At 39.2% G+C, this 14,939-nt stretch overlaps 1 protein-coding gene across 2 annotated transcripts in view; it reads right to left on the reverse strand.

Annotated features, from left to right (window-relative positions):
* Positions 1 to 14,939, reverse strand: part of dacha (dachshund a) — a 152,311-nt gene that overhangs the window by 9,858 nt on the left and 127,514 nt on the right. The window contains exons 8-9 of one of the 2 annotated variants that reach the window (XM_036589053.1): positions 1,520 to 1,665; positions 523 to 670 (exon numbers count right to left, since the gene is read on the reverse strand). In XM_036589053.1, coding sequence (XP_036444946.1) covers positions 523 to 670; positions 1,520 to 1,665 — 294 coding nt within the window. Of the gene's footprint in view, positions 1 to 522; positions 680 to 1,519; positions 1,666 to 14,939 lie in introns of both variants that reach the window. The other variant, XM_036589052.1, reaches the window with a different exon arrangement.

Genomic DNA, 14,939 nt, shown 5'->3' on the forward strand with positions numbered 1-14,939 from the left:
GGGGATGTTCTTTTGGCAGAATACCATCATCATTTAGTCATTTAATTCAGTGGATACCATTAATATACTTTTTTGTCATTTATTAATCATTCATTAATGTAGATACTAATGTGACATTCTGATTAATTTATTGCTGCAACCACAAAGTGGAAGGATATTGTGGTTTAAATCAGCACAGATGCATTTTTCTCTTTACTCTTTACTCACAACAACTTCTAGCATTTACATGTATGTCAGTGATGCTGAAAATGAAAAAAGCAACCCCACAAGCATGCATCCAGCAGCACTCTTACCACTTTTACCAGAATTTTGTTTTTGTGTTTAAAAAGGCATTTTTTCTAATGATCACCACCAAAACAATCTCACAATTTTTTTTCACCATAAATTGGATCAGTTACACTTTCATATAAGATTTCATACATTTTCAGATATTTGGTACCTACAAAGAGAATAAAACAAATTAGACCCCCCCAAACACACACACACACAGCCAAAAACACACACTCATTTGCTTGCCTGTACCTCGGCTGTGTAGCTCAGAGGTGAGCTGTCTCTCCAGGCTCTCCCTCATCTCCCTCTCTCTATACAGCTCCATCTTCAGTTCTTTCCTCTCCTGCTGGACCTGTTTCTCCTGCACACGGGCATTATCCACAGCCACTTTCAGCAGGCCCTGTGCCGCCAACACAACCCAACACACACCACTTTAATATAAAGTTTCGAAACACATTGTTATTGTTCATCATGGCTGCATGACTTCACACAATTATTACTTTAATATTAAACAGTTTATGTAAAAAAAACATACATGGACAGGATCTAGTTTAAAAAAAAAAACAATTTCATGCTATTAAGCAACCACTCAAAAACAATTTAAAAAAAAAAGGATACATTTTGAAAAACGAACATCACTCACATGAATTTAAAATATTGCACTGGTATTATCCTTAAACATTAGTTCTGAACAATTTCTTTATCCTTCGAACAAAACATTTTCATTTTTGAGGGGAGGTCTTCTAGTACAAAATACCTTTGTACATGGAAATTGGTTCTCATAGGATGAACCTTTTGGGGGGTGTGCACCAACATTATTTTTTATTGGCTAACTATGCATACAAAAAGCGGACAGAGCTTCATGCAGAATGTGAAAGTTTAATGAACGTGGAGAAATGTAAAGAGGGCTAAATCAGGAGGGAAGGAATCACAGCTGAAATAGGAGAACCACTGGTTTAAAAACTGTGCAGATGTCAACATACAGAAATGCATTTTAATTGATATCCTGAAAAAGTCAACAGTGGGGAAACTAACTAACTGTCAAACTGTGACAAACCTGTACAATACAGGACAAAAGCTTGGAAGCAAAATCACATTTGTACAAAAAAGAAAAAAAAAGTAAATTGTGTCTTTTCAAGAAATAACACAGTAATATCTTTATTAATAAAGAACAAAGGGGTTGTGGTAATTACAGTGATCATCCTGAAGATATGGCTGTTTTAGACACTAAAACACAGCATGGCTGTACCTGGATATTGGTGAGCAATGTCTCCACAGAAGAAAGGCCATCTGCGAAAAGAAATGGAGCGGGGAAGCCTGGAGGAAGAGTCTGAGTGCTCAGAGGAAGCTTCTCAAAACCCGGTTTCAGCATGGGCAGGGCTAGCTGAGCTTCATCTGAGAAAAGAAACACACATACACAAAGCAGAGTGGTAGTTAGAAAGTGAACAGCATAACAACTACAAACAACTGTGCAAGACATGGTAGACCGCTAAAACTGCCATATATCAGATAAACAGTAAACAGTACTTAAAGCTTTTAACTTAGAGAGACACGATAAAATCAAGCTCTACTCTTGCTACACATCAGAAAAAAATCCAAGGTGTTCCTGTCCATCTTGCCATTGTGAGAAGACAACTCAGTACTATGGTAGACTGATGAGTCTAACTTTGCAGGTAGGATTATTGGGATCAAAAGAAACAGAAAATACAATCAACTTCTAAAACTGAACCTTGGAGATTTATGAAAATATCCCTGGAGATTTATTTTAAAAAATGATTGCAAGTCACCTGAAAAGAATGGAAGCTGCAATTTAAGGCAAAGGGTATATTTAGAAAATGGTATTATATGTAGTTGTTGAGGGTTCTGTGTAATTTTCTGACAAATATGTTTTATGCTTTTGTTCCTGACGCTATAACAAATAATAACTTTACAAAAGTTCTTAATGGCTGTTTTGACTAGAATTAAAAGTGGATGAAAATGAAAGGGTAGATTCTGACTTTTGCACAGTACTATATATTCTAAAACTCAGTCATGGTGTGTGTGTGTGTCTTACACACACACACACACACGCACACACACACACACATACACACACACAAACACAAACACTCAGTCTTACACACTCGCTAAGTATTTTGTAAACAGATTCACTGCATGGGAAGACAATAAATGAGATCAAAGTTTTTCAGGTGTTCAGCTTACAACACACACACAGAGCACTGTGGAAAACCACCCAAAACATTACTCAGTAGGAGGACAGATAAACCCAGGGCAGAGCACTGTGTATTTCTGAAGGAGCTAAGAACCACTGTGTCCAAACCTCAGAACAGCAGTTAATCTTTCACTTTACACACAGACACACACACACACACACAATATTGTATTTCACCCACTCTCTCTCTTCTCCCCCACACATGCTTGAGCCACAAACCATAGTATCCCCCTCCCAAAATGAAGCCCAGACAGACAGAAGAGAGGATGGAAAGAGTTGAGGTATTGAAAAGGACAGTGAAAGAAAGTGAGCAGGGGAGACGGGGGAGCCATGATTCACCTGGGCTAATCTGGCTGGGGCCTGTGCGCGCTGCTGTGCTGACATGGGCCATCCGGGCCTCCCTGGATAAGACAAATAGGACAGGGCGGGCTGTGGGGGATGGGGGGGATAGTGGGGCTTTGGGGGGAGTTGTGATGACAGTGTATTACGGGTCACATCGATTTCCCTGCGACATAACCCCACTCTCCGCTCGGCCCATTGTTCATACCCCCACCTGTCCCCGCAGCCATAAATTTTCCCCTTCTCTCGCCACTGCAAAGGGCATTAAAGTAGAAAGCTAGTGGAAGAATAAGAGAAGCAAGATGGAGAGAAAAGAATTCTTCTCCCTTCTCCTCTATGAATGGCCTGACAGTGTGTGATTAAGTTTTTGGTACTGCTTGAAACTGGTGAGTGGATCAAGGTCATGCAGAAAAAGTGTGAAGAAGGAGGAGGAGGAGAGAAAGGGGGAGAGAGAGAGAGAGAGAGAGAGAGAGAACAGTGAGAAAAGGGGTAAAAAACACTTGAGGGACAGAAGTGTGAGGTCAACTGTTAGATTTTGAGGTGACGACCACAAAAATGTTTAAGAATGCAATGTTAAGCTCTGTGTTCTTTGTGTTCTTCAGCTCTAGCACACCTGTTCACTGCCTTCAATAACAGGAGTTTAGCAAATGTTAACGTTAATTACGTCTGTCTATGTTTCAAGTTGTAGGTTTATTTTATGTACTGTCTGCTCGACTCGCCAGGTGAGAAACTACAAATCCCAGGTCCAGTTAGCTGGCAGAAAGGAGGTTAATGGCAGTGTACTCTTAAAAGCCCTGGCCTCCTGCTGGCCCCTGCACACCTAATTGCAAGTCCCATTTAAACGACAGATTTATCTTGCTGCAGCTGCTGATAGCGCCCACTTCAATTCATTTTATTCTGCCGGCTGAGTGCGGGAAGAGCCCTCCGCCCGTGACATTTACAAAGTGCCCCCGTTCTGTCTGCCCTCACCATAATGTGCACGAGTAATGATACAATATATGTGTGTGTGTCTGTGTTTGTGTGTGAGTGTGTGTACTCAGTTCTACTCTCCATGCGAGGTCCCCATGTTACAGGAAAAAATACAACTTTATGAAGACATTTTGCTTTCCTTTTTTTACACAAGATTCAGCTCTTTGACTCACATAAAGAGTGTAAAATGTGTAGAAGTGTGTGTGTTGGTGAGTCAGAATAAAGCTAGGCGATATGGTATCTGTTTTAAGGCTGTGTGTAGAGGCAGCACCTGCTCTTCCACATAAAGCCTCTTAGATATGTCACCTAAAAAGCCTCAATCAAAAATTGAGGCTGTTTTTGTTCTTTTCAGAATGCAGACTGTGAAATGTCATCTTTTAAAGTACCTTTTCCTCAGACCAAAAGAAATACACATACAAACATGCAAAAAACACCCCAAGCCAAGAGCACAAAGCTTGCAAATAGATAAATAAATAAACTAACAAAATGAGGGGAAGTGCTTTTTTCTTTTAGCCCACCGTATGCACTGCATCAATTATTCACCGATTGAACCCTTTTATTTGCCCTCCCCCCTAAAAATAAAGACAATATGGTGTTTCTGGAAAAAGCTTTTCCTTCTGTTTTCAACAAAAGAAAAAAATGTGCTGGTGCTGCTATTGTGAACACTGCAAAGCCCTCCATGGAAAAGTAAAAAGGAATAAAAATAAGTACAATGGACAAAACTGGTGACAGAGAGAATGTAAGAGAATGTAAAATCTTAGGTTCTTGAACTTGATGCCACTTTAAGTGAAACATTGTCATGAAGATGAATGTCTAGTGCATTATAAGTAGAAGTGGTTTACAGTACCTTATAATTCAAATACACAGCCTTGCTATTACAAAACATTCCAAAAATAAACTGGGACCGGGCAATGTAAGACTAGGAAGTTAGTGGAATTTTCAAGAACACTTGTTTTGGAACTTTACACAGGTAGCCAGGTGAATAGGTAAAGGTGATTACCTATCATGATTTGATATGAAAACACAATTCTTTGCGGCAACTGCAAAAGCAAGTTAAAACTCTACTACACAAGGTGAAAGCCTTATATCAACAGCATCCAGAAACACTGCTGAATTTTCTGGGCAAAATTTTATCTGAGATGAACTGACATAAAGTACAAAATGTGTGTTGTGGCCTGACAAGTCCACCTTTCAAATTGTTTTCAGAAATAATGGACATTGTGTTCTCTGAGCAAAAGAGGACCATCCCAATTATTACCAATGCAAAGTTCATCCATTATGGTATAGAGGTGTCTTGATGCCAATGGCATGCATATCTGTGAAATCACCATTAACTCTGAGGGGTACATACCCAATTTAGAAGACAATGCCAAGCCACATTCTGCATGGGTTCCAACAGTGTGGCTTTGTAGTAAGAGAGTGGTGATGCTAGATTTGCCTGCCTGCAGCACCTGTCTACCACTGAAAATGTGTGGCACAAATGAAGCGCAATATATGACAACAAAGACCCCATTGTGCAGTTGAGCAGCTGAAGTATCATATCAAGCCAAAATGGTAAAAAATTCACTTTCACAGCTAGAACATTTGGTGTCCTCAGTACCCAATGATTACTGAACATTGTTAAAAGGAAAGATGATGGAATACAGTGGTAAACATGACCCTGTTACAACTTTTTTGGAACATGTTATAGGCATCAAATTTTAAGTAAGTGTATATATATACAAAAAAAAAATATATGTTAATTATTTGAAACGTTAAATATCCTGTCTTTGTACTGTTCTCAACTGAATACAGGTCAAAAAAGATTTGCAAATCTCTGCTATATGTTTTTATTTACTTTTTTCCTACTATCCCAATTTTTTTGGAATTGAGTTTGTACATATACACTATGAATTTGCAGAACTTTTGGAAAATTATAAAAAAAAAAAAGTCTACATGTTGCCAAGAAGACCACACATGTTAAATACTAGCAAAGACAATTAAAATTGAGAAAATTTAATTTCCCTGTTTCCACTGCCTTTATACATTTAGCCAAGATCAGACAGCAATAATAAAATTCATAAAATGTTCAGATATTTAATACAGATTATGAATCTGAGTGCTGATGTGGCAGAAAACTTTAGCGTAGCCACTGATATAAACTAAGATGTTTTGAGATAGTTGAGATAATTTTTAAATTAGGCATAGTCAGGCTAAGCATCAAAGTGGGTAATGCTGAAATCCTCAAAAGATGGAGCTCTTGTTCAAGATTTCAGAAAGATGGAAGGTACAGTATCTTTGCTTGTTTCACCACTTCTCCCTCCCTTCCCTCTTTCTCTGAAGACTCTTTCCTCTAGGAGAGCTCTTGACATAATGTCAGCCTTCTCTGAGAAGGTGGATCTTCCATCGGTTCCATATGGACGAACAGATGCTGGAGAGAGCGCGGGAGGATGAGAGAGATAGAGACCCTACGAACCACAGTGCAGTTTCCTTGCCCTCACAGAGCCTATTTGTTGGTTTTCATTTTGTACATGTGTTTAAGAGAACATCTCCTGAATATTCAAAGGGTTCCAATTAGGAAATAATTTAGCCCTGGCCTTCAGTGTGCTGTTTTTGTCAGGTGCATGAACACACACACACGCATATTTTTGTTTACATGTGGATTTACATATCAAGATCAAGGCACTCCAGTAATCATCATAATTGCCAAAGTAAATGTTAAAAGATGAGCAACGGCTAATTATTTGAGCTCTAGATGTGAGGCCCATAAATTGGCATGTATTAATACTGTCAAACTAAGAAAGGTAAGAAAACTAAATAAAGGGAAACTTATGTACCATATACTTATATAAAATTATTTTTACCTAATTACCTAAACTTTTATCATGGTTTATGATGCTATAACAGTGTTAAAAAATTACATGGTTAAAGATAAACTATATTCTTAACGTCATTGTTTATATAGACATTGTGGTTAACCAACTACTAACACATTAGTCATCCACTAGTTAGTCAAATTAGCAGCGATTTTTCATACATCGTATTGTCTGCTATATAAAGTCATCTGTAAGGTATTATTTGCATATTTCTGGCAACGATATTGTTTTGCATAATTTTTCCAGCTGTCACTGCTGGTGTCATACACTTTCCAGTATTTATATTTGTATTTCTGTTTCATCTACCTATCTATCTGCACTCCAAGTTCACTAAGGCATGCATCATATCTCTGGCTGCCCTTCTGTAATAATATTAATCATTTGGATGCCAAAGATATCTGAGCTCTGTGTAATTTAAGGGGCATCAAAAGAGGAGAGAATAAATCTAACTAGGTACATCATGATAACCAAGGTTTTAACCATATATTTTGAGAGACTTTTCACAATTTCAACTTAATAATCTATTTTGGCTCAAAGAACTTGCAGGAAATGTGAACATCAACAAAACAAACCTACCCAATATTTAACCAGAATTGCTTATGAACATGGACGAAGGGTGAGAAGACAAAAGTGAGTATGAAGAGAGAGAGGGAAAGAGAACAACAGCACAAACGGCTGCAAGGGAGACAGCATGGTAGCTGGCTAAACATCTCTGCTGGTGCACTAATTCACCAGAGAGAGAGAGAGAAAAAGAGAGAGAGAGAGAGAGAGAGAGAGAGAGACAGAAAGAAAGAGAGAAAGATCTGCCAACTCTATATTTACTCCCAACAAGATGGCAGCGTTTGACAGCAAGCGCCAGGGGACTCTTAAAGCAGGGGATCCAAAAGTCTGGGTGATATTTATAGTTGGGAGAAATGCTCCAATCACATTCTACTCACCAAGGACTGCAAGACAGCAAGAAACTCCTAAAGGGACACATACAACAAATGCTCTTTTTCGGAAAGCCTAAAACGGCACTACAGAGAACTAAGCTCAGATTAACCCTTTAGGATCAAAAGTTCTGCTTGGGTCTTACCCAAATGGCATAAAGAAAAGACAAACAAATCTGTGATTAATCCCATACAAATCTTTCAGAACTGCAGCTAATCTCCGCTGCCGGCATGGGAGCTGTTCTTGAAGTGTTCACCTCTTAATCTCCCTCTTCAACTTCACATAAGCCCGAAGGCTCCACTTCCAAATAACTGAGGACCCACATTCAATGGACACTTGAAGTACCAGCTACATTAAAACCAGCTCTCACACCCCCTAAAAAAGGAAACACAAAAGCTGGGAAGCACTTAATGAGCTCGACCAAATCTCACCAGAATGGCCCAATGTTCATTATTTAACCTCTTGAAAACGGCTTTCCATAAGAGAGCAAACTTCTAGCAGAAGCAAAAACTTGGCCTATACGTTTCATTATATTTCAGGCTCTGAGGGTCCAATAAAAGTTAGATAAGACATTAAAAACGTGTCATTTTTGCATAAATGTACTTAACTACTCCCGCTGAATACATGTAAGACTTCAGCTGGTCTAGCACATTATAAACTACAAATGACCATACTTATGCAAGCTACACCTTTTAGTAAGGCGCTGTGACTGAAAAGCAAAGAACAAGCACAACACACCAGGGAGCTTCCTAAATAAAGCCAGACGTGCAAGAAATTATAAATTAAATGAACAAATATGCCTGTAAATAAATTAGTAAGTAAACAAACTACAAAAAAGGAGTAGCCTGGTTACTACTCCAACCTTAGCACCTAATGAGTATGCGGAGATGAAATGAGGCCTAATGAGTGTTCCTTGCCGCCAATTAGCCTATGAGCAGTGGTATGCAGAATATTAAGTGAGAAGAATACTAGGTCAACACTCTTCAGCCTCTTAACAAGTGCACAGAAGGACTGGACTGGGGAGCTGCAGGTATCTCAAGGGACAGATTCAGCAGTGCAGAGAAAAACATGGCTATGGCAGTTAAGATATTATTAAGAAGTTAGTAGAATTTTACATGGAAGAAATGAAGCTATGTAGGCATAGGGTTTGATCAAGAACATATATTGCAGATATCATCCTTAAACAGTGCAGGTAGACTCTCTTGTTTCCGAGTCAGTATGGTGCCATCCTTCTCCTGATAAAGCTTTTACTAATTTCAGGGAGCTAAGATTGGTTCACCGGCTTGTTTTCCTCTGTTCTAACTAATTCGGAACTGGCTGGTTTGTTTTCCAGTTGGAATAAGTTTTACGGTCGTTTGCTATCTGTGGGTGACATCCTATACATGAGCCTGACAAAAATGGGTTTGAGACAAAAACCTCCTCAAACAACCTGTATCCTCAGAACCAGAGCAGAACACAGGCACCTGTCTTCACACAAACACACACACCCAAATGAACAGAGAGAGGGAGATAGGGAGAGAAAGCACTCATTTATCATCGGCGTTCCCATCCAAAAAAGTCGCTATGTGGGGTGACTTTCAGCCGTGCTAACCTTGCCCCAAATTTTCCAACTGTAACAGGTCACTTTCTGACTTTCCAACATGGCGTCACTTTATGTTGGCTAAACTTATTTTCCTGGCTTTTTTTTTTCCTGTGAGCAAAACCTTGGAAGTCTCCAGCCAAAGCCCTCCTCCTCCGAGGGCCATGAGGGCTCAGCCACAGGCCGTGGTTTAATTAAACCATCACAAACCCGCTTAGAACAGCAATCAACCTAATGATCAAAAAGGGAGGCTTCAAAGCCAAGCCCACAGTCCCCTCTGCACATATCTGAGGGAAGCGTCCTCGAATAAACACACCATATCGCAAGGGGGAATGAAAACTTAAAATGGCGGTGGGAAAAACAGTCTTTGTTGTGTATTTACTTTTCCCTCTCAGCGCTCACAACAGTTAACCGTTTTTGTGCCACATAAGTTGAGAGGCTAATCGTTAGCCTATGAAACATAGCCAAACACTCAATACAGGCTCCTGGTGCAGGGCTAAGGGTTTTGTTTCTTTCAGTTGGCTTAAGGAGGGGGAGGGAGCGTTTCTTTGCATCTGTTTTGACTGATTTACCGGTTCGCTTATCTCAAAGGGTGAAACAATGGCGCACATTTCTATCAGAAATCATTACAGGCCATTTCAAATCATTTCCGCGCAGCTAACTTCATAATGGTGGAGGGAAACATTGATTGTAACCAGACGCCACGTATCAGCTTTGTGGAAAACTGGACGGAGCAAATATGGCAAATAACACTTCACAGTCTCTCTCTCTCTCATTCTTTCTCTCTCTCTCTCACTAAGTACTCCTGTGACCACTTGCACACCACATCAACTTAAGCCACACACATTAGCAAACAAACCAAACCAGAAGCACTTGACTATTTCTCCCCCAATGGAAAAACGATGTAGTCATTCCTTTTGGTGGGAAAAACTGAAAACACTAGGACTATAGCAAACATCTCTATCCACTAAGGCCTACATTTGCCACGGAGATATAAGTACTTAATTAGAAGCCTCATAAGGTTGGAGGCAAATGCAACTGTCTCTGTTCTGACCTTTTTTCTGTTTTGTTTTTGGCACGTGGACCTGCTGGTAGAGCTAATGTTTATATGAAACTACAGTCCAGCCCCATAAGTGGCATTTCCTGAGCAATTCACACAGCACAGATGTTCACATAGCACACACACACTGGGCAAACAGTGTTTAAGATTCAGTAGTGCTTTCATGAGGATGCAGCATAATGAACTTTCTTTTCTCCTTTAACACACAGTTTAAAGGATAAGCAGGCTGCTGACTTTTTATAATAAAAGGAAAAGGTTAAAAAAAAGTGAGCCTGCAAGGTGTGTGACTCATGTGTCCCAAAAAATTCCCACTTCTAGATCAAAAACATACCTCATATTAATGGAAACTGAGCTTTTCATGCGAAACAATAAAGAATGAACAGACAGTGTTCATTTTGGTTTAGTTTACACCAAGCAGACGGTGAAATGCAGTGAGATGTGCAAAAAGACGTGCAGAAAGTGTTTAGTGCTTAATTACAGGATCTACAAATAAGTCAATAAAGTCCTTTGCTGTGCTTGCATTTGACTGAGAATACAGGATAATCTAAAGGAGTTATGTTCACGTTTGCATAAAGATTGAGACAGAAGACCGATTCTAGGACTGATGACTGCATGATTTCAAATGACTCGCATATGAGCTAAACTAAGTCCATCCCGAATTAGATCTGTGGTCTCTCTCTCTCTCTCTGTTTAATGGAAGAGAGAGTAAGGAAAGGGGAGAGACCTTGCCTGCAGCGAGCGCAGCTACTGTTAGTGCTCGACCTGTAGTGAGGAGAGAGAGGGAGAGAGAAATGCAGAGGGAGAGAGAGAGGGAGAGAGACAGAGAAACAGAGATAGAGACGGAGAGAAAGAGAGAGAGAGAAGGAGTGATTTATGGAGAGGTAGAGAGGGGGTTCACTTGCCGGAGTCCCGCTGAAACAAGGTGCTCCTGGCCTCAGGCTTGGCTATTTATCACCATGTACCACTACATCACTTTGTTTATCATCACCAACACACACATATGGTGTGCAAACATACACACACACACACACATAGAAACACACATAGAAACAGACACAGTGGGCAAATAGTGTTTAAAATTCACCAGCCCTTTTTTGGGGATGCAGCCTAATGAACTTGGAGGACACTTTAAAAGTTAAACAGCTGAATAACACCATCAATGAGAAACATAGCAGGGTGTGTTGTTAAAAATATCAGAGATTCGTCAATGCACATACATTAGAATTGCAGGAGGGAGAGCACAGCTTTATTGAGCAAATCCTCTCAGGTGTCACACAATGTCATTGTGTCTATGTTAAGTGCTATAAATATTTGTCCAAACTCAATGGGACCTGCCTCATGACAGGATTGGTTGGGTTTGGAAGTCATTTCCCAAATAAGCCCATCTCCCACTTTCAACAGATTTGACCCAGCATTACTTGCTGCTTCAGTTGTTCTTACTTTATTTGTTCATTTTACTTAACAATTTTAATCTAGCACGCTGGAGTCACTCATGCTGCTGACAGAATTCAGCACTAAGGCCTACACAGATGAGAAAATGGATGCATGGGAAATAAAACAGCGAATCAATTCAGGAAAACACATATTAGTGCTGCCAGAAAGACATTTAATTTGATTGTAAAGAATTTTTTGTTGTTTGTACAGTATGTTACATGTAACATTATATATGTATAGAAACAGTCTCATTAAACAGGTGAAGACTAACATCACACAATATCAGCACTGTACAGCGAACAGCAGAATATGGCTTATTATGCCTGAGAACTTCAAAAGCAATGTTTGGTGATTAAATTTGGTAAAGTTTTCCTCTTGGACAAATGGTAATTCTTTTATTACAACATTATTTTATATAATCTTTAATTTTTTGTCTGTGATGACAGTTATTGTGACACAGCGTAATTTAACTAGTTCCATCATTAGAAATATCAGGTTTTAGTTGGCACTCAGGGTGATTATGGGCCAGCTGGGTTAGAATTTTGTTGATCTTTGGAATCAAAACGTGATGTGGATCAGGTTGGTTTGGACAGAATTTTGTCAGTGTTGTGTGTCAGGTCAGGACAGAAATTTCTCGGGTTGTATTCCAGTTTGGACCAATATTTCAGGGCTAAATAAAGCTCTACTGTGTGTGTATGGTGCAAATACATTACTAAACTACAGACTGGCTCTTTAAGTAATGTGGGAAACAGCTAAAGTAGACTACAAAGACACAAATGTCTGTGTTTTTGAACGTTTTTGTGTGCGTGTGTATTTGCATGTCTTGAGTGGCGGTGGACATGAAAGAAAGCAACATGTGTGAACCATTAGTGTATGCACACTAAAAGGGGTTTGATCAGAGAAAGAAGCACTGTGTGTGCGTGTGTGTGTGTGATGCCCATGATCATTGACTTACATCCCAGGCTACTCTATGAAGTCATAGATTTCTTCTTATCCCTGCAGTAAACTGTAGTGTGGTAAAGCGCTCTCTACTAAACAATAACACAATGTGTGTGTGTGTGTGTGTTTAGGGCGGATTCTTTTCCAGACACATTAATAAAATATGGTCACAGGCCAGGTGCACATTGAATCTCTTTAAGAGTGCCTTGGGGCATCTTTGCTCCATCTCCTCCCCGTTCTGCACACTGTGAGTTTGAGGCTGCCATCTGCCACACACACACACACACACACACGCACACACACACACACACATCCCTACCTGCACAGAAAAAGCAACTCACACAGTTGTAGTTGCAGTGCCCACATGCAGTTCAACATGGAAAAAAAAGGCTTCAGTAATATACCTGCCTTTCTCTTCCACCACACACACATTTTCTTTGGTCTAGGTTTAACTGGACATTTTAGTCACTGTACATTTCTTATGGAACTCATCCTCTTCCTCTCTCCCTCTTTCTCACACACACGTTCATGCACACACACTTCATATACACCATGCATCATGAATAAGAACTGCATACATGTTCAATTAAGCCCCTAATTAAGTCATTGATTAAAAGAGATCGTCTGTGACGCTGATATGCGGTCAGAGAGAGCGAGTGAGTGTAAATTTAACTAACGAGCTTCAGCCCCATAATAACACTTTTCTGCTGCCAGATGACGGCCCTATTTTCCCAACTTAAAACTGAGCACAATATCACGTACTGTAGATTGGCCATGACGCAGTTATATGGTGCAGCGAATATTAAGTAAAAGCTCTCACTCTATGTCTGCCTTACATACGTAAACATATGTTTGTTTTTATACAATTCAGGATGTGTGGTCACACACACACGCACACACACACACAAACATACACACACATACATTGATCTGGTAGCCCTGGTAAAACTAAACAAAACAGGCTGTAAAAAGCATTCTTTATTGGTTATCCTTTTGATCTTTCCTTTAAAAAAATGTTAACAAAAGTCTAACCTTTATTTGAAGTAAAATAAGATTGAAAAATATAATCTTTTTAGGAAAGAACCAATTTTCTCAACTTTGTGTGTGCCACAGTTGTTAATACTTCAGTTAATACTTTGAGCAGCCTCCCTTTGCAAAGATAACAGCTCTGAGTCTTCTCCTATAATGCTTGATGAGACTGCAGAACACATGGCAAAGGAGACCGTTCCTCCATACAGAAACCTTCAGATTCTGGGATCCACTCTGTAGACTTTCCTCTTCAGCTCATTCTACAGGTGTTTTATTGGGTTTAGGTCAGGGAACTGGGGTGGCCAAAACCTTAATTCTGTGGTCAAGGACTATTTTTGTGTTGATTTTGAGGCGTGCATTGAATCAATGTCCTGCTGGAAGATCTAAACTATAGCCCGGTTTAAGCTTCCTGGCTGAGACTGTGAGGTTTTTATTTCTGCTGGTTTTCGATGGAGTCTTTGATACCATGTATCTGAATAAACTGTCCAGTGCCACATCACAGATCCACCATAATACTTCACAGTGGGAATAAGGTTCTATTCTGCATGGCTATATTTGTGTCCACAGCAAACTCAGCTTGGTATCGATATGGACATACATCCTCTTCCTGGCAGATTCTTAACATCTACAGTTGCTTTAAACTTCTTAATTATTAACCTGATAGGGGAAAATGGAAAATTTTCACGTTTGTCATACATCAGTGCTGTATTCTCTGATCTTTCTCATAATGATGGATGACTGAGGGGATTTGGCATGTGTTTCATCTCATGTATATTACACAGTGATACAGTGATTTGAGTGTTCCTAATAACTCAGGTGAACTTTAAAACATAAAACATGAATAGGAACATACTTCAGTTAGATTTCGCTTTTAAGGGGTGCCAACAATTATGGCACACACAGATTTGAGAAAAATATTTTTTTTTTTAGTTTTTCCTTTCAATCACACCTTTAATAAAGGTTAGATTTTTGGTAATATTTTGAAAGAATGATATAAAGTATAAGTAATATATATATATATATATATATATATATATATATATATATATATATATATATGTATGTATGTATGTATGTATGTATATATATATATATGTATATATGTATATATCTGACATTACATATGACTATCTATATATATCGGAACAAAACCTCATATCTCCATTTTTGTCTTTAAGTTTTGGACAAAATCTGAAAATGCATGTTGCCCTTTACATTGTGTGTAAATTTCATGATGAATGGACCACAAGAAAGAACCCAAAATGACTTGTCCAAAAGTCTGGTTCTATTGAGACTATCTTACATAAAAAGTAAAGTATGTTT

This window comes from Colossoma macropomum, unplaced genomic scaffold (assembly GCF_904425465.1).
Source record: "Colossoma macropomum unplaced genomic scaffold, Colossoma_macropomum, whole genome shotgun sequence".
NCBI classification, from domain to species: domain Eukaryota; kingdom Metazoa; phylum Chordata; class Actinopteri; order Characiformes; family Serrasalmidae; genus Colossoma; species Colossoma macropomum.